This window comes from Vanellus vanellus (genome assembly GCF_965231255.1).
Source record: "Vanellus vanellus genome assembly, chromosome: 7".
In the NCBI taxonomy this organism is placed as follows: Eukaryota; Metazoa; Chordata; class Aves; order Charadriiformes; family Charadriidae; genus Vanellus; species Vanellus vanellus.
The window spans coordinates 23,902,647-23,921,702 of NC_138912.1; the positions used below are offsets into that span (position 1 = coordinate 23,902,647).

Genomic DNA, 19,056 nt, shown 5'->3' on the forward strand with positions numbered 1-19,056 from the left:
TATTTAGAAATACTTAAGTGCTGAGAGGCAGCTATAGTGCAAATTTTGCTATGGCCAGTTCCATCTGAAGGAGCAGATTTCATAGCATGTAGAAAGCTTCCACTCCTGAAGATATGAGCAGCATGTGAATACAGCAGGGCAAGGCACCTCTGAGTTTTCTGGATTACTTCAGTTAGCCAAGATCTGCTTACGTATATTGTATAGAATAATGTATGTTGGTCTTGACATGAATGAATGGACTGCCTATGTCTCCCCAATAGTGATCCTTTACTTACCAACTGACTGTACCCTCAACAGCAAATACAGAAACCTGACTTCTACAGCAAAGGCGTGTTGAGAATCAGCTATTGCAGCACTTGCATCTTTTTTTCTGACTACCATTTTGGTAAAACTGTAGATTGATAGAGAAGGAATGTTCCATTTAGAAACTTTCCTTGATTATTTTTTGGCAGACTGAAAATAAGCCAAGAAACATATGTTTTTCTTAATGCCTGCATCAAAAGAGGCTTCTCAGAGTATTTAGGGAGCTTTAAAGTATGTAACATTGCTAGTTAGGGTAATACGCTTTCTAAGCAAACTGAGTTATCAGTTGCTGAGTTTCCATAAATGGGGTATCCAACATGCTCTTTAGACAAAAGAGAGATTACTGCTTTCACAATCTTTTCACCTTAGCTGAGGAAATGTCCAAATGTGCTATCAACTGAAAAAAAGAGGACTTGCAGTGTAAGAGTCGTTTTCTTTCCCCTCTGAGAAATGGAGACCATCTCTTTCCAGTTCCTTTTAGCTTAATGCTACTCCTTTAATTTATCTGTGAACCATAGTGCATATTAGAGCCTGCCAGAATGTCAGCTTTGGTAATGGCAGAAGAAAAAACAGTATGAAAAAGAAAACAAATGCTCCTGCAGGTTACTGTGAAAGGAAGAGGAAAACACTTGTAACCTGGGAAATACCAGACACCAGACAAAATATGCTCAATAACCCTTGCAGACATTAGTATATATATAAATGGCATCTTAAGCTTTCTGAAGATTATTAGTTGTGTTCATACATGAGGTCTTAGCTGTAATTGTTGTCTCCTGCTTTATAACAGTAATTTTAACAGCCGTTGCAAAGTGTTCCCCTACTGTTCCATTTTCCATGTATACCAGTCACTTTCCATGGGTACCAGTCACTTATCTCACAGTGAATTCACTTTTGAATAACGCTTTATTATCAGGCATACGTTCATATTCTATAAGATTCCAAAGAGAGAACCTCAGACACCATCAGTTCAAAGTCTCCTGTGGAAAGGATTATTCAAAGATTGGAAACTGCTCAATCCAAGTGGAGGAAATTTGTTTTCCAGAGCTTGCAATTCCTTGGGGCAGCTTTGCTTTCAGCTTCCCAGTATGCAGTGTCTGGGAAAGCTCTGTGTGTCTTTCACAGCCACTTGTCTAGTCAGAAGCAGAGCACGGGGAAACAAGCTGTGCGCTGTTCCTTCTTTTGTGCTAAAGCAGTATTTGCTCCATCTGTTCTACAGGCCCAGTGTTGTTGAAATAAATAACAATGGTATTTTGTTGTAATGTCTCTGGAGATGTTTAATATCTGTTATTAACAGTGATTAGTATATCGTGAAACAGTGATTTTCTAGGAGGAACAGGAACTTAAGATACAAGAATTATCTGCAGTTTGCCATAGTGTCATAGTGCCAGAGCTCAAGAAACTATTCTTCTGCACATCGAATATATTACTTAGACACAAAACCATATGTGTGCTTTAAAAAATTGCCTTTGCTTGTCATTTCTGTGTGCGTTATCGCATGTGAAAAGACAATGAAATCTTTGCCGAGTCAAAATGTAGCTAAGCAGCTGGGTCCCGCTGCATCAGCAGTGATGAAATCTCTAGAGTGCTTTATTTTGTTATTGGGTCTGTGTTAGATTCAAGCCGTAGCAAAGATGTGTTTTACTTTCCATGCGATCAGAAATAAAACCACACTGGATATGACTTCTGGAGTACCACATGACTCCCCAGTGAAAAGCAGAGACTTCTGGGGTGCAATGCAGACGCTCTTTGGTTTTTAGTCCCTAGTGAGAGCTTAAGACTCAAAACAAATGTAAATGTTGCAATTCAGCTTCAGGGTATGTGTGAGCACTCATATGTGTCTCTCTCATATGAAATGTTGCATTCTGAAAATTGTGTATAACGGAGGCAGAGGAATTTTGAACAGCAATTTCCTTCCTCTGAAATAAGAGAGAGAGGAAAAGAAAAAAAAAAAAGTACATCCCTGTAAGGGAGAAACCATCTTAGTGGCAACCATGTCATCTCTGCAGGATTTCTTATTGAATTTCTTTCTTCCTAGCAGAGGACTGCTGAAACTGTCAGATACTATTTTTCATGGTCTCCTCAGCGCTGACTATGGTTTTTGTCTGTTGGGAGATACACAGAGGAAAATACATGCCTGTCTCATGCAATAAGTTGGCTGGGAAAAAAAAATGGATGTTTATGAGCTCCTGTGCCTTTCCAAGCCATAGCCCTGAGGACAAGGAGACAAGAGTAATCACACCTGCACTCCCTCATATTGGCCAGGGGAACAACACTCCCAAGTCTGGTCTGCACAAGCCAGAAGACACATTTTTTTCAGTCTCCTGAAATGCATTTGAAGATAGAAGTGCAAATTTTCACCCTGCTTTGCTTGCCTCATTACTTTCATCACCCTTTCCATGCTTTCAGCCTGTGGTGTTTGAGAAAGTGAAAGAAAGATTTCTTTGGAAATTTCCACAACTTGTGGTATCCTGAAGCTGGAAGAAGGAATGGGAATGAGGATCGCTCCAATTTAATGTAGTTAAACAGAATGTGCTGAATGCCCCTTATAATTCGAAGCATGTCACAGTAGTAAACCTCTACTATTCATCCTCTCCTCTGCCCTTTCTTGATGTAATGTGTATTCTCTACTGAATTCTCATAAAAGCTAACAGTGCTGTGTTGCACATAACGTTGACAAAAGATATTGGTGAGTAGGCTTATGCCATCAGCGCATCTCCCTGCCCATTTATGCCATTTCAAATACCACAAAATCTAGGTCAGGGTGCTGAATCTCACCTGTAATCTCTTCGTTTCTTGGACGCAATGCGTTTAGTTTCTTATTTTGCTCTTCTTTCATCTCCTTTTCCCCCATCAAAATTTCAGCTTTCTTTTTTTTTATTCTTTTAGACTCCTGCGATCTTCTAAATATTTTTTTCCTCACCAGGGAGACACCTTTCCTACAGGTGAAACCCTTCTTCCATGCAACACTCCACAAAGTATTGTGATACCTTCATGTATCTCCGCTTTCTGATGTGGCAGATTCTCTGCAATGCCCTTGACCCAGACTCCTACTGATGTAGCTACCAGAATTCCCATTATCAGGCAGATGTGTCTGTCTATCGAATTGTCCCCTCATCCCACTCTCCCCAGCTTCTAGAGACTGGGCATCTGACCATCTGATTCAGATGCATGACACTGGGAACATCATCCTGCTCCCCCCATAATCTCTTCTCTCGTGGTGTTCTTGTTCTTATCTTCTTTCTTTCCACTGGAGGATGCTAACTGTCCTTGAACTTGGGGAGTCCCAAACACTGCCCTGAAGGATTATTATTATTTCTGCATCTTAGTTTAATAGGTGATAATCCTCCTCAAACCACAGAACAGAAGCCCTGCTGACAAGGAACATTCGTTACTGACAGTTGTCTTGTGAGTCCAGGTCAGAACCCGTAATCTGCATTGGCTCAGGTCACTGAGGTGTCCACATGAACACCTAAGCAGCTGCTCTGGTAACTGCATCATTCCTCAAATTCTCACACCAGCCCATGCATAGAAATTTTCTCCTCCCAAAACCAAACAGCTGACGTATCTCTGCCTGGTAAGACTGCAGTGGGCTATACCCGAGGAACACTATCCTTTATCAGAAGGACGAAGACAGTCATCAAGTTTGCATGCTGCACCGGGACTGACTTGTTTTGACCTTGGCTATGACTTTGGGTTGATCAGGAGGTCAAAATTTTTGTTTGTTAGGTATTACATTGCATTTTGAGACAGTCTTAATCCAAGTAATTTGGTAGAAGGTTAACAAAACTCCAATTCTGGTAAACTCATAGGTGAGAGGGTACTAGGACTAAATCTACCTGAAAAGACAGAAGTGATATTCCTGAACCTCAGATCACTGACAACAGAAAAAAGGAAAAGAAGAACCCATGGGCTAGACAGTGAAGTACCAAGTGAGGGGAATGGTGTGATACCAGCTAGAGTTACACTGATGAAGATCCTCCTTCAGGCATCTTTGGAGAATGTTCCATCAGTAGCATCACTTTGCACCAGCTCAGCATTGACATACTCCTGTGGTGGTTTTGGGGATATCAAGTATCCTGTCACTGTCACCTTTGTGGAACCAAGGTTGAAACATTTCGACTTTGTAGAGCTAAGGGCAAAGCATTTCACTCTACTTGATGCTAAAATTCCCAGGCTCTGCTAAGTATCACTGTGCATCCCCCTGCACACTATAGAAAGGGGCCGAGCACAGTAATTACCTAATTGCCCAAGTGTGTGGTAATTACAACAACTATTGTTAATTAATAGTATTCCTCACTAGCTGAAAAACAGGGTTTAGGCATTTTTTTTTTTATTTTCACCAAGGAAGAACCTCTGAATTTCAGAGATCCTGAATTGATTTAATAGGCTTTGATACACATATTTTTGTGTAACAGACAATTAAAAATAGTATCCCGTCAGATGTCGCATCTTGCCATATCTATGTGTGCCAGAAGCAAGCTCTTCCTATGCAATGAAAATGTATACAGATAGCCTGATAGCAAAAATTTCTAAGAAAAAAGCACAGCAAGCCTGTTAATGTTGCGAGAGTTTATTCAGCTAAAAATTATTTATTTACATAAAAAGACATGAAGTGAAATGAATACTTTTCTTGTATACCTATTATCTCAGATATCTCAAGAAGAACCCTGAAAGGAATTAGACATCTAAATATTTTCAGAACAGCAACTTTGGCCAAGCAACACAATTAGTTAGATGAAAACTGGGAGATATATTTGAGGACTAGGAGGCTTTTTCTTTGCTGGTAGGAAAGCCACCGCTTTCCTTTGCTCAGGGTTTTCTGGCCCTTGCCAGAAGTGTCATTACGCCAGGAGGCACTGAAGGAGCTGGCATTTACACAGGCAAACGTACCTCTTACAGCTGATGGGCGTTTTAGTAATGCACCTTTGTGTTGCAGGTCTTAAGCTGGTGAGCATTACACACGGAAGAACAAGCCACGGAAGCAGTTTCCCTTGAGGTCGGAGGGGCACCTCTTAAGACCCACTACGAGCACCCGTCAATTAACGTACTATTTTTGGCTCAAGGACGATGGTGAATTAAGACAAGGCAGACGGCGAGCGTTCCCAGAGGCAGTTCCGTTTCTCTCAGGTTTAGGACTACCGTTTCTTAGTACGTCATTCTTTTCCCCCAACTCTTCCCCCTCCCTCCCCTTCGGCGGCCCGCGCAGGCACAACAGGACACCTTTTGTTTCGTTACAGCCCCCCCGAGCAAAACCACCCCCACATCCCGCTTCTCCGGCCTGTTCCCGGGTTCACCCGCTTGTGCTGACCCGGAAGGGTCGAGCCGAGCCCTGGGCTGGCCCGGAGGGGCTGGCCCGGGCTCGGCTCGACCCTTCCGGGAAGTGCGGCCCTGTCCGGGCCTATACGCTAGGCTCCCGCCCGCCGGCGGAAGCCGGAAGCGCTGCGGCGGAAGTAGGGCTCAGCTGGCGGTGGGGGGGTGGGGTGGGGTGTCGCAGGTGAAGCTGGGAAGCGCGGAGCCATCTTGGTGCCCGCGCCGGGCAGGGACCTGCCGCCGCCGCCGTCGTTGCCGCCGCCGCCGCTGCTGCTGCCGCCGCCGCCGCGCCAGGACAGCGAACCGCCATCGGGCCGGGCACGGGGGGGCGTCCGCGCGCACGGGGCCCCGCTGGCCATAGGCACCTAGAGCCGCGGGGTCCAACCGTGACGGGAGCGGCGGCGGCGACAGGCTACACCCCCACCCCCCTCCGCCCCTACCCGCCGGCCACCACAGCCGGGCTCTCCCTCCCCGCCTGCCGCCACCCGCGCCCCCATGAGGCCGGAGCCGCTGCCCGCCGCCCGCTGGCGACGGTGACGAGCCGCCCGGGGAGGTCGCGCCGCCCCCGCCGCGGGCGCCCCGGTTTTAAGCCTCTGCGAGCGGGAGGGAAGTTGTCCGCCGTCCCCCCCCCACCCCCTCACCTCCCCGCCCCAGCCCACCTCATCCACCCTCCGCTGCCCCTTCCCGCCCTCGCCCTCCGGTTCCTGCACCGAGAGTGAGAAAAGCACAACCTCAGGGAGACCCGGCCCTGCGCACAGATACCTGCCTTCCCCCAGCGGCAGCCCCGGAGAAGGAAACCGGCCCCTTCCCTCCTCCGCCGGCGCCGGGGCCGTTGGCGTCGGGAGCCTTCAGACCCTCGGTGCGGCCGGCAGGCACCTGTCCCGCCTGGAGGCACCTCTCATGGACTAACCAAACCCCCTCCGCCTCGAGTACATCTTGTGGACATAAGCATTTTTTTAACTTTTTAAAGAAGTTGTGGCGGTGTCTTTTTTTTTTTTTTTCTGGGATTTTTACGTGCTTCCCCTTAGTTGATTTCCTGCTTCTCCCATCTCAGATAGCGCTGGCTCTGGTTTTCCTGGTACTGTAGTATGGGGATCAGATCGGAATTGAGATTTTAAGTATTGCAGGAGCCCTCAAGTCCATCCACCTGTTAAAAGTGAGCAGTGCTGTTTCTGTCTTTCTTTTCCCCCCACGTCGCCTGTCGGATGTGATGGAACTCATGTTTGCAGAGTGGGAGGATGGGGAGAGGTTTTCATTTGAAGACTCTGATCGCTTTGAAGAAGACTCTCTTTGTTCCTTCATCTCTGAGGCAGAGAGCCTTTGCCAGAACTGGAGAGGATGGAGGAAGCAATCGGCCGGGCCCAATTCTCCCACTGTCAAAATGAAAGGTGAGGTCACCCAGTTTCACTGGGATGCTCTTTGCGCTCGTGGAAGTTGGGGGGTGAGGAGATCTGCAGAAGAAATGTCAAAGGCGCAAAGCGAAGTCATGTGTAGGATCATGGTCGGGATAATTTTTGACCAAAAATTGAAACTGAAAATTTGCTGGGGATCTTAAGACAAAGCTGTCTTTTGGGTGAGTTTTCACCTGCGTGTGCTCAGTAGTATTGTAGTGCTGCTTTTCTGAGTAGGTTTTGTGAGCTTGTTCTTGGAAATCTTAGATCAGTTTTCTATAAACAAAGTACAGACTTGGCTGGGAATAACTATACATAGGTTCCCACTTGCATTGATTGAATTACACTTAGATTTCATAGAGGGTTTTGTAACTGCTGTAAAACTGCTCATGTTGAGGCATGTAAGCCATCATTGTATAGAGCAGTCTATTTTCCTTGTGTGTTTCTTTACATTTCTTTTTTTTCTAGTAAATTAGCAGACTTTCTTTTGCAGTAGTAGAGCAAGAGGGCCTTAAGACTGTCACAAAGAAGTCAGCAAACTACAGTGTGTCTGCTTCAAGAGTTCTTATATTTCCCTTCTTTTGATAGTAATTTCTTTTTAATAGCAGACAGGAAAATAGATAACATTAGCAATTAAAAATTATTTAAAATTCTCATACAACTACTAACTCTTTGCTTGATATTTTTTTTTTTAGTGAAGCATAATTTCTCTTTTATCCTGATGCATCTTGACCCTAGAATTCAGGTGGTGTTTATACCAAGCTGACCCAGACATATAGTTAATAGAAATTACACAAGCCCTTTCTACTCTTCCTTTTATCTCCTTTCTTTTCTTTCAATCCAGTGTCAGTACTTTTCCTGTTATTGCTGACCTTCATGACCATCAGCTGCCTCATTAATATCTCACTATCTGGAACTGCAAAACTTCATTCTCTTCTGAATGTTTGCCTTACATGAACAGAGAATGCAATTTCTATTGAACTGTGCTGAAATCTGGCTGTGTTATGCTATGGACAAATGCTCACTTGTCACTGGATTAGGATCAGAAAGTAGACCTTGCATTAACTGTAGGCTTTCCAGAGCAGCTTAAATTTTGAATTTTTAATAAATTTGAGAACTGTCTCTAGTCCCATGTATGTAACCTCCTGTGCCTCTTGAATAGTCAAGATTAGAGTTGAGGGTAGGATGGAAACTTTAAAAAAAAAACCAACCCAGAATCAGAGAGAGAGAGGGAAATGCTGAATACATATCCAGATTGGATAGCTCTCCTGGATCCTGCAGCTGGGACACATTGGCTTTAGTGTGGAACATTCTACTGGTGTAAAGAAGGGGAACAGTGCTGGCGTTGTGTTTTTTAAAGCTGTGAATACTGAGATGTAGAAATAAGTGTTAGGCACAGGGTAAAGTGTATAAACTTCATGTTTTGCTTTAAGCCTTGTTGCATATGCTAACTTGTTGGAAAGGAGCTGAAGTTTTGAAAACATACTGCTGTGGGAAGTAAGACTTCTCTAGTTTGGCAGAGCTGCATGGAACTGGTTTGTACAGATCTACAGGTCAGACTGATGTTTGAAAAGGTGATTGGTTTTGCTCCACTTTGAGATGCTTTTAGCGACTGTTCTCCACTGGTTCAGTTATGGTGTGTTTTTCTGGGTCTTGGCCTAGTTCTTTAGCTCTCTTGACTGAATTAAAAGCAAGCAGAAATTGGTCTCTCTACTGTCATCCACTTGTTGCGTTAAAATGAAAAATCATTTCAGTAGATTTTGCTTATTTGTAATCCTCAGTCTCTTTTCTGATATGAGAAACACAATAGCTAACATTATTGTTGTGATAATTGTAATTATTTACACCATATCAAGATGTTGCTGTTCCGTGTTCTGCAGACCTGCATTGGCAAGGGTTGTATTGTTTGTACTTATTCATATTTTTTAGGTTTTATCTGTGAAGAGACTTAATTCCTTTGTACAAAAGTTTTGCTTAACAAGAGAGACATTCTGAAGGATACTGTTGCCCGTTTTAAAGGCATTTGCTGGCAATTCGAAGGGTCTGGTCAGAGTTATTTTGAGAAGTATGTAAACATGGATTTGCAGCCTAAATAATGATTTATCCACTCTATGAAGTCACATATGATGTTACCAACACAGAACACTTGCAGGTACTTTACTGTGCAGAATGTGTTGCCAGTGAGTCTGGTCTGATGAGGGATCTGTCATCATCTGGGATCTCCCTGGATTTTGGAACTCCTGTACCAATTTAATTATTTTTAACACCTCTTTTTGACAGTGTTTTTGTAGTCAGAAAAAATCAGTTTGTATTGAGAACTTGCCGAGGTTCTGAGGTTGTCAGTTGTAGTGAGTCTTCTAAAATGTGCTCATTCTGAATTGAGCTGTGTGTTTTTATTTCCACAGTTTAGCATTTTTTAGTGGCCTGTGATGTAGTTGCCTATGCAAACAAAAAATGAGGTTAGGCACTGAGTTCTTCAGTGTTAAATGCTAAAGGCAAACAAGAGGAACTGTATTCTGTTAGCCTTTTCTTCCAGTTTGGATCTCAGCCTGTGTTTTGATTTGGAATCAGCCAGACGAGTTATGTAATAGAAAGGATTTCTAGCTTTTTCAATTGTTTTGAGTTTGTCCTTGTGAGCATCCGATTCTTCGTTAATTAGTTCAGAGAGAATCCCCCTGAGACTGATGACAGTGCTGTTGGCTGGGGAGTCCTCTTCTTAAACAAGCAAACAATTTACCTGCACGAGCCCTAGTTATGGCTTTCTTACTTCTTGCGAATTTTTATTTTGTTCTTGGGTATTTTTAATATTATGATTATGCTGACCGCAAATTTAACAATAAGGCTTGGGGTAGCTCATTGCAAATACACACAGTATTCGCTGCAAAGGGTCGCAGAAAAGTTGAGTTATTCACTTGTTTGTCAGTCACCCCGTCAGCTTGCTAGAAAGATGTTGAAAGGTGGAGAAAAATGTCTTGAGTTCCTCTAATATGGTCTTTGGAACAGAATTCTTTATAAAATTGAGTATCTTCAGTAGTTACATCAGAAAAATAGGACTGTAATTGTTTTTTTTTCCCCTCCTTTAATTTTCATTGTGGTAAAGTCCTCTTATAGGCCTCTTATATTACTTTCTAGAAAGGAGTTTTCTCTTTAAATGTACAGTTGCTAATGTGAAGGAGGAATGCATTGTGTCCACTTTATGGATGCCCTTAGATTCTGAGCTGCTCTCAGTCTCCACTGATTCACCTGTACTGAAATTCCTGGGGAAAGCAGCAAAGCATGTCATTTTTGAGAATACCAAAATTCCTTCATAATTTTGAATGTTTATTTTAGAAATTACTTGTTCTCATGTTAGACTACCTTCATTGCTTGTTTTTACTCCTCATTTTTTCAATTTGAATGAGGTAATGCTTGTAACTGATACTTGGCCATTGCCTGTGTACATCATTGATGGGAAGCTTTCGGCTGTACTGGGCAGGCAGGGGATTCAGCACTCGAGTTAAGGAGAATGGATGCTGTGAAGAACAACATCCTTGCAGCGTATTCAGAGCCATCTGGTTCCCTGAGTTGGTTTGTGGCTCCAACTTACCTTCTTCCATATCAAATTGTATTCCACCAGTCTGTTACCTTTCTACCAACAAATGCACCCACTTGCCTTTTCTCCACTTTTCTGGACAGTCTTTTCTTTCCCAGAAACTGCTATGAGAGCCATTGCGATGCTCTCATTTCCAGTCTTGCTTTTAAAAACAGTTGTATTTTTCATTGGTAATTGAAATAAGTCTAGTGTTTCTGCAAGTGTTTTGTTATCAGTTATTTTTACATAGGGATTTTTGTGACAGAGGTCTTAAGAGTAAATGTTCAAGTACGCTCATTATCTCTCCAAACCCACTGTGGCTTTGTTTCTGCTTGAAAGCTTCTAAGCTCTTTCCCACCCTTAGTCCTTTCTGTTTCACAGTTTCTGAAGCATAAATGTTTACCAAACACTTAAGAAGTTGCCATAAATACTGTAGGATTGCTAAATAGGTTTTTCACAATAATTTTGTCCAGTTTGTATATATTTGTTCACACTGGCTTCTGCTGGAAGCTGCTGATGAGTTGTGTTGAAACTACTTTCAATTGGCAACTAGTGAGAAAGCTTGACTTTTTTTTTTTCCCTTTACTGTAAGCTTGAACCATTGCATATTGTATTGCAAAACCCCCTCAGACTTAACTAAGAATTGATGCAGGCAGCAGTCTCCTAGAAAACATTGTCATTATCCAGCCCCAGACAGTTTATGTTCTTCCAAACTGTTAGGAGTGCCCACAATGTTAAGTTCTGGGCGCAGTGCCTCAAAAATACAAGCTGCAGAGAGGGAATCATTGGCAAAGAATAGACGGAGCCTGAGGTGAGGATATGACCAGTTTAGAGAGACAGCCTGATCAAAGTCTGAGCAGTGTCTACACTGGTAAAATGACAGTGACTGATCTTCATTAATTTATATGGACAAAGAATAAATGGCTTAGAAAGCAGCACTTCTTCGTCGGGGTTGCCAGTAACTATTTATTAAATTAAAGTTAACCCTTGCTCAAGCAGTAATTGCAGAAAACAGCAGGAGAAACGTACAGTCTCTTTCAATTTCTTAACTGTGCTCTTCAGACTCTTGTTTTCAGAAAAGGATGCTGATGTCTTCCAAAACGCATCTGCTCCTTGAGCCTGGTCAAGCTGGAAATGAAGACCCTGTGGTTCGCTGCTGTTTTGTTACTGACCGTGTATTATGAAGTTACAATTGATTTTTTCTTTTTCTACTTTATTTGTACCTCTGGTATTAAGAGGCAGATTACATAACCAGCTCACACTTCTGGGAGGTACAGGTGTCATATGTCTTGTTTGTTGTGTTTTTTTAATTTAGTACAACACAGAACACATCTGTTTTAGCCTGAATATAACTGTTACAATATATCCAAGTTCACTAATAACATTAAAACCCCAAAACAGTAACTGTTGAGCAAAAGTGTTGTATAGCTCCCTAACAAGTTTCCTTATAGAAGCAACAGAATTTAAAAAATATAAATGTTGATGAGAAGATATCACAAATGCTTACGAAATAAGCAGAGATCAGCTATCCAAAGAGTAAAGTTTCCTTATAGAAGCAACAGAATTTAAAAAATATAAATGTTGATGAGAAGATATCACAAATGCTTACGAAATAAGCAGAGATCAGCTATCCAAAGAGTAAAGGTAATGTGAAAGTGAAGGGTTAGCTGCTAGCAGAAAATAGGTTTCTCTATATTTTCTCACGCTAGTAAATGAATTTAATTTACTTTTGTACTCTATTCCATAGTGGCTGCTGGTGTTGATTTGCTGTATAGCAGAAGCAAAAGTTCAAGCTGAGGAAGGGACTTACTGGGTCGTAATACAAGGTGGAAAGGGGACATTGATTTATTAGAGCTGAAGACACCACAGAGAAGCTCTAGAGACAGTAATTTATCAAGACTGATTGGCATAATTAAATGCACTGCTTCAGAGCTGGGGTATAGATTTCAGAAGTTGTCTAGAAGTTTCTACTAAACAGAAAGGTGGTTTCACAATGCAGTGATACCTCTGTGTTTTGGAAGGATGACAAATTGAATGATTCTCGCACATTTGTCTCTTCATTTGCATTTTCCTGTGCCTTTCTGAGATAACTGAACGTGTATACCCCTCTCTTCAGAAATAGGTAATGGAGAAACCACATAAAGAAGCTATTGGGAAAAGACGCTTTTTTACTACTGAGATTTTCAATGACCAATGTAGTTTTAACTCTGTTGTGGTCTTCTGTCCTCTTCCTTTAGATAATCTTCTCTTCCTCTCACAAGAAGTCTTTTTCTGTTTTATGTCTTATCTTTCTACTGGGAATCCTTGAGAGCAGCTCTGTGGAAAGGGACTTGGGAGTCCTGGTGAACAACAGGATGACCACGAGCCAGCAATGTGCCCTGGTGGCCAAGAAGGCGAATGGCATCCTGGGGTGCAGCAAGAAGAATGTGACCAGCAGATCGAGGGAGGTCATCCTCCCCCTCTACTCTGCCCTGGTGAGGCCGCATCTGGAGTACTGTGTCCAGTTCTGGACTCCCCAGTTCAAGAAAGACAGGGATCTGCTGGAGAGGGTCCAGCAAAGGGCTACAAAGATGATTACGGGATTAGAGCATCTCTCCTGTGAGGAAAGGCTGAGGGACTTGGGTCTTTTTAGTCTGGAGAAAAGAAGATTGAGGGGGGATCTTATTAATGCTTATAAGTACTTAAAGGGAGAGTGCCAGGGGGATGGGAACAGTCTTTTTTCAGTGGTGCCCAGTGGTAGGACAAGAGGTAACGGGGGCACAAACTTGAACATAGGAAGTTCCATCTTAACATGAGGAGCAACTTCTTTCTTTACTTTGAGGGTGGCAGAGCACTGGCACAGGCTGCCCAGACAGGTCGTGGAGTCTCCCACTCTGGAGACATTCAAAACCTGCCTGGACGCCGTCCTGTGCAACTTGCTGTAGGTGACCCTGCTCTGGCAGGGGGTTTGGACTAGATGATCTCCAGAGGTCCCTTCCAATACTGACCGTTCTGTGATTCTGTAATTGTCTTGTCTACTGGAAAATGTCTCATTTTCCCCTGTCTCATCTTTCTACCCATCTTTCTTCCTGGCTTCCATGGATTTTTCTGTGTTCATTTTCTCCTTCCTTTCACCTTGAGGAGATCCCTGTGTTACTGAATGACCAGAGATCACAGATGCTCTATTTGCATTTCAGGCTGACTGGAGCTACAGGGGTTATTCCTCTCTGTGGCACGTTTACCTCTGGGGAAGCAGGGATAAGGATTCAGGTTTGATCCTTGACTCTGGCTTGTGCTCTCCCTCTGTCTCCTATCCCTTTCTTTATTTTCTTCTCTTTTTTTTTTTCTTTGACCTGTTTTTCATTGCTAAAAAGTGGGTTTTATTTTTATCCATTTCCTTTTAACCTGTAGGTAACTAGTTCTGTCCTGACGTAAAAACAAGGTGAAGACAAAACATCTCAGGAATTCTTTCAAGCTACACTTCAGGTTTGAAGTGTGTGGTTATCTCGGCAAATGTAATTCTACAATGAAATGCAAATGTCTTCTGTTCGTTGAGTATTTTACTCAGAATAACACTTGTTAAATCAGCTTTTTCTTTTCATGCTTAAAAGCTTTTTTTTCATGCTTAGAAGTACTGCTTATGACACTTTGCATGCTAGCACCAAAAGTTGTTTTCTTTGTTAAGTTAATGTATTTGAATACCTATATGATTAGGCGCTGTAAGCAGGAAGAGCAGGCAGGAGACTAATTTTGTGTGTCTTACAGCCACCACAGAAAGCCTTGTGTTTTGAGCTGTGCCCTCTCTGCATACCTGGGTTTGCCCATCAGTGAAGCAGTGGGGAATGACACTGAAAAAAAAAAAAATCCTGCAGCTTCTGGAGTGTTGCTGATAAAGGCCAGGAGTAACAGAGACTAGACTTTTTTTTTTTCTGATAGCTTATAAAACATGCAGGAGAAGGTGTAATTCCTGCCCTGATGAAAACCCTGGAAGATTTAAAATTAGAGCTTAGTTACTCTCAAGATGCATTTTTGTTGCAGATTATGCAATTTCAGTACTTGCATTTTCTGGGTCTGCTTTTTGCTGATGTCCTACAACATGGGTGAATCTTTATGACTCTTTACTTGACCATTAGAGATATTTTTATGAGTTGCTGAGTTCAAAAAGTAATAGAGAGTTTGAAGAAGCCAGGCAGGCTTGTTCAATAGGTGGAGGTATGATCATAGCTTCATGAATTGCGTTGGGCTGTTATCAGTTCCGTGCTCCTCTTGCTCTGGTTTGGGCTTGCTTCTAGTCTCAATGTAGTGGTGTGATCTGTACGTTTGAAGAGCCATTCATTAAATGTGATTTAACATGCAAGTTTACAACTTTGGACTTCCAGTTCAGCTTGAGGAAGAGCAACAAAACCCTAGCATAACCTATACGTAGAAAAACAGCACCTTTTGTACAGTCTATGTTTCTTGTGGCTTTAGTGAAAAAAAGCAGAAGCGAGAAAAGAAGTGAACTGACCAGACCTAGGAACGCCTGTTTTCAAATATAACGTACCCAAAGTACGTATGCATTGTGGAAGTAAAACTTGCATGTTGACTTGTGGCCAGGCCTTTTTTTTTTCCCCTTTATACTCCAATAGTATTTTCTTCGTACTCCAATCAACATCTGTTTTGTGTGTTTGTGTAATAACTATGTTGAAGTTCATTTTTAAACAAATGACAATTCAGTGATTTCAGTTACTATGAAAAGGTGATAGAGGATTAAGATGGCTTAAGTACTCAAATTGATTGGTTTTTTATGTAGAGTAACTAAGAAAGTTGCTTTTTGTATAGCCTAGTTTATGAAACTTTGCTTGGTTATGATGTCTAGTTTTTTTAAAATAGTTGTTACCCTGCTAGTTACCGGATATAACAAATGTGCGCTCACATGTTTTTAAACTCGTGTAGAATTGAAGGGAAATGCTTACATATTAATGTTAGTCTAGTGAATAGGAGAGAACTTTCTTGTCCATATCGTATTCTTGACAGTCCGTGTTTGCTGAGTAATATAATTTTTACTAGTATGCTGAGGAAAGGATAACACAGTAAGTTAAATGTTGAGAATAAGGAATATGAAACCAGAAATAAGGATTTTTTTATAAAAAAAGGGGTGGGGGAATGGCAGGGATCATGGGGTAATCTTTTAAACAAACAAGCAAAAAACCCTTTTCCTGCCACCGTATACCTTTGAAGGATCAGAAATGGACATCAGTGATTTGAACAGTGTCTCTTATGCCAGTTACAAAACCAGGAGCAGAGACCTCCTCTTAATTGTCTGGTGTCCTAGTTATTATACAGTACTTTGTTCCAGAGGAAGAAAGGAATGTACAGCTTCAAAAGATATTTTACATACTTTAATGAACTTTTGGAGTAATATTTGTCTGTTTGGAATATCTATAATTAATATGGTTCATTTGGTTTTATATTTTTAAGTAACATTTCCAAAGAGTCAAAAACAATTTATTCTTTATTTCTTAAAGTTCAAGAATGTCTTTAAGATTTCATTGCTCTTTTTTGACCGACAACTTTTTTTCTGTCACCTATCTAATTGTAAGACTGTAAAGCAGTTATAAGAGTAATTTAAAATAGCGCCATGGCTCAAAGTTGTTTTTTCAACTTTATTTTAATGCACCTTTTCTGTATTAATCTCTTTCCTCCCTCCTCCTGTTTGGTGACACCCTTCCAAACCCTCCAAGCGTAAAATTCAAAGCACATATGTATCAACTAGCTAAAATATTAGGCATAGACTTATTTTTTGAAATATTAAAGAGCAGTGATGCATAATATACAACATATTTAAAATACTAGCTCTAATTTCAAAATACTATATCACAAATTTTAAGTTACATCCTCAGAAGCTGGGTCGTCTCAAGCAATAAGTATAGGGTTACCAACCGGAAGATTCTCATACTTCTTATAATTTGTGTGTTTTCTGATGCATCCTTTCTTCTTTCTTTCTTTGCCTGTAGAATGGCACTTACTAGTTGTGTAGCATTTTTAACAGAAAATATTGGAAGTGATGTCTTAAATGTTATGGGCAAGGCTTATGGAAACTCTGCTGTTTTGATTATGCTTAATTAATCTATGTTTGCTTCTGTATAGCTGAAAACATACTGTCTTTGAAAAGAATGAAACAAAGGAGCTCTGTAAGGCTGTGATATAGCTATTACTTAAAATCTTCTGGAATCGAGTATTTTGAGAAAAGTGATGCTGTGATGAGTGTCTGTTTTAATAAAATATTGTTGCTATTATGAATCATTATTAGTGTTTCTAGACTGCCACAACAGAAATGTAAGAAAGGAGAAAATGACAATATTTACCAATATCTATTAGGAGAATGTTGAACGTGTTTAAGATGTATATACCTGGAGAATTCGTGTGCTGATTTTTATGTATTTACCTAAATCTCTATTGGTGTGTGGTTAGCATTGCAAAAATTTGGAAGTTAAGACATTCTCTTTCCATAGAAAAGAGAAACTTGAAAAGGTTGCAGGAGTAGTGTCTTTAAACAAATTCTTAACATCCTCATTTGGCTGCTGCAAGCAGGGGGACCTGACCTGAGTGGTTTTTTTTGATGTCTCGGTGACTTTTTTGCCTTCCTTTTGTCCGCTAAGTTTAGTTTGTGGCTGTGAGACACATAGTAGAGCTCTCAAGTTTCTTTTCATATGGGGTAAGGATTGGGGTATAGAAGAAAGGGAAAGGATAAATGGATAAGATGGAGGGAGGAAGAAAAAAATCTGTTCTCAGAAGAAATCCTGTTCCTTCATGGGAGAAAAGCTGGGTGCTGGAGGGGAGAATAGACTTGAGAGAATGAGAAAGAGGTACCAAAAACAATATAGAAAGAGAATTCCACATTTTTTACAAAAGTATAAATAGGTAGTGTGATAAAAGAAATGTTACCCAGAATTTGACTTCCAGCAATGAGAATCTTTACAGTAAGGCTGTACTTTCCCCCCCCAAGTTAAGACGCTACGAGTATCTCACTTATGAGTCGACTAATTGAAACAGTGAGCGGGTAAACACCTGGGCCACCAATTCTGGCTTCCTTCTCTTTTCAGAGAGATGTAAAATTTAAGCAGTTGGTGGTCATTCTTTGCTATCCAGAAATACTGGTAAACATCAGTAATTCATTAGTGGGGATCTGAAAATGAAAACACCAATGTTTTAAAATCCAATTAGTATGGTTCTTTTTTTTTTCTTTTTTTTTTCCGGGTGAATTACTGGAAAAAGTTAATTGGGCTTGAGATCTCTAAAGGTGCTGCTTTGAGCGTGTCTCCCCAGCCAGAACTAAAGAATGGAAAAAGCGAGGCAGCCTTAAAGTGAATGTAGCTAAGTTACCATCTGGACTCTTTTTTACATATACTTATTAAAACAATACCTATGTGCAGCCAAGCCATTCTTACTGGTATTGTGTCAATGTTTGTGACAGAAAAAAGGTTCTTCCTTGTAGTACAATGAAGTTTGCTGAACTTGTGAATATTGAGTATTGTATGACCTTATGGAATCTGTCTATGTCTTGTTTCTGGTCTTGGTAGGACGTTAGGTTTACTGTTCTCAGGATATGCTCACATTTACCTGACTTTGTATATGACAAATCATGATTCTCAAGACTTACTCTTTAATCTTTTTCCTTTCTTTTTAATATCCCTCTACTGGTATTCTTACCTGATAAATTTGCATCTGTCTCATCCTGTTGAGAATCTACCAACATGAATCCTTGTTAATCCATGTTAGAGGTTAACCGAGTAGCTTGATGATGGCTTGAATGCCCAAGTTCTATGCTTTTAGGAAACACTGATTGCTGATGTAAAAATTATTGGTAAGTATTTGACGTTTAAGCTTTAGTGGTAGTCCTGCTGGCGGGTAATTAATAGGTGTACAACTGAAATGACATTTTTTTTCTGAGAATCTAATACCTTTGTGAAGTCTATAGGGCATCATTTAGTAATTCTCTTGAGCTCTTTACAGTTCCTGCTGCATATTGTGTGTAATTCCATTTGCTACCTCATACTTAGGTCAGTAAATGCTGAGATGGGAGAAAAAGGGAAATGCAGCTATAAATTTTATTACCAAAGCTGGCGAGATGAGCCAGGTGAAAATATTTTTAACTTACACCTGCATGTAACTTTCACATATGGCTTGAAGAGAAGGTGATCTGACACCGAGAAGTTAGTTCTATTTGACCTAGAATGCCTTTGGAAGTTTTCATTGACTAATTGATTACATTTAAAGCAGTAGTGCATGGGGTCACCTAAGATGCTTATCTTTCTCAAGGACAGGGAGTTAGTTTTCCCTGGCTAGTTATGAGTAGCAAGTGTTTCAAGACTTCAGTGGGCATTTTCAGAAGATCGGTGACTTTGCTTCAGTCTTGTGATGTTGGAGAGATCTTGGGAGCTGTTACACATTTGCCTAAGCAAATTCATGCAATGAACTGCAGTTGATCAGTGCCTCACAGTTTTCCAGTGCTGCTTTTGT

At 41.1% G+C, this 19,056-nt stretch overlaps 1 protein-coding gene across 1 annotated transcript in view; it reads left to right on the plus strand.

The window, feature by feature from the left end:
* Nucleotides 1–6,740: 6,740 nt before the first annotated feature.
* The window catches only part of ZSWIM8 (zinc finger SWIM-type containing 8), a 63,321-nt gene continuing 51,005 nt past the window's right edge, over nt 6,741–19,056 (plus strand). Inside the window, exon 1 of the mRNA XM_082486361.1 lies at nt 6,741–7,001. Coding sequence (XP_082342487.1) covers nt 6,824–7,001 — 178 coding nt within the window. The 5' untranslated portion in view covers nt 6,741–6,823. The remainder of the gene's footprint in view (nt 7,002–19,056) is intronic.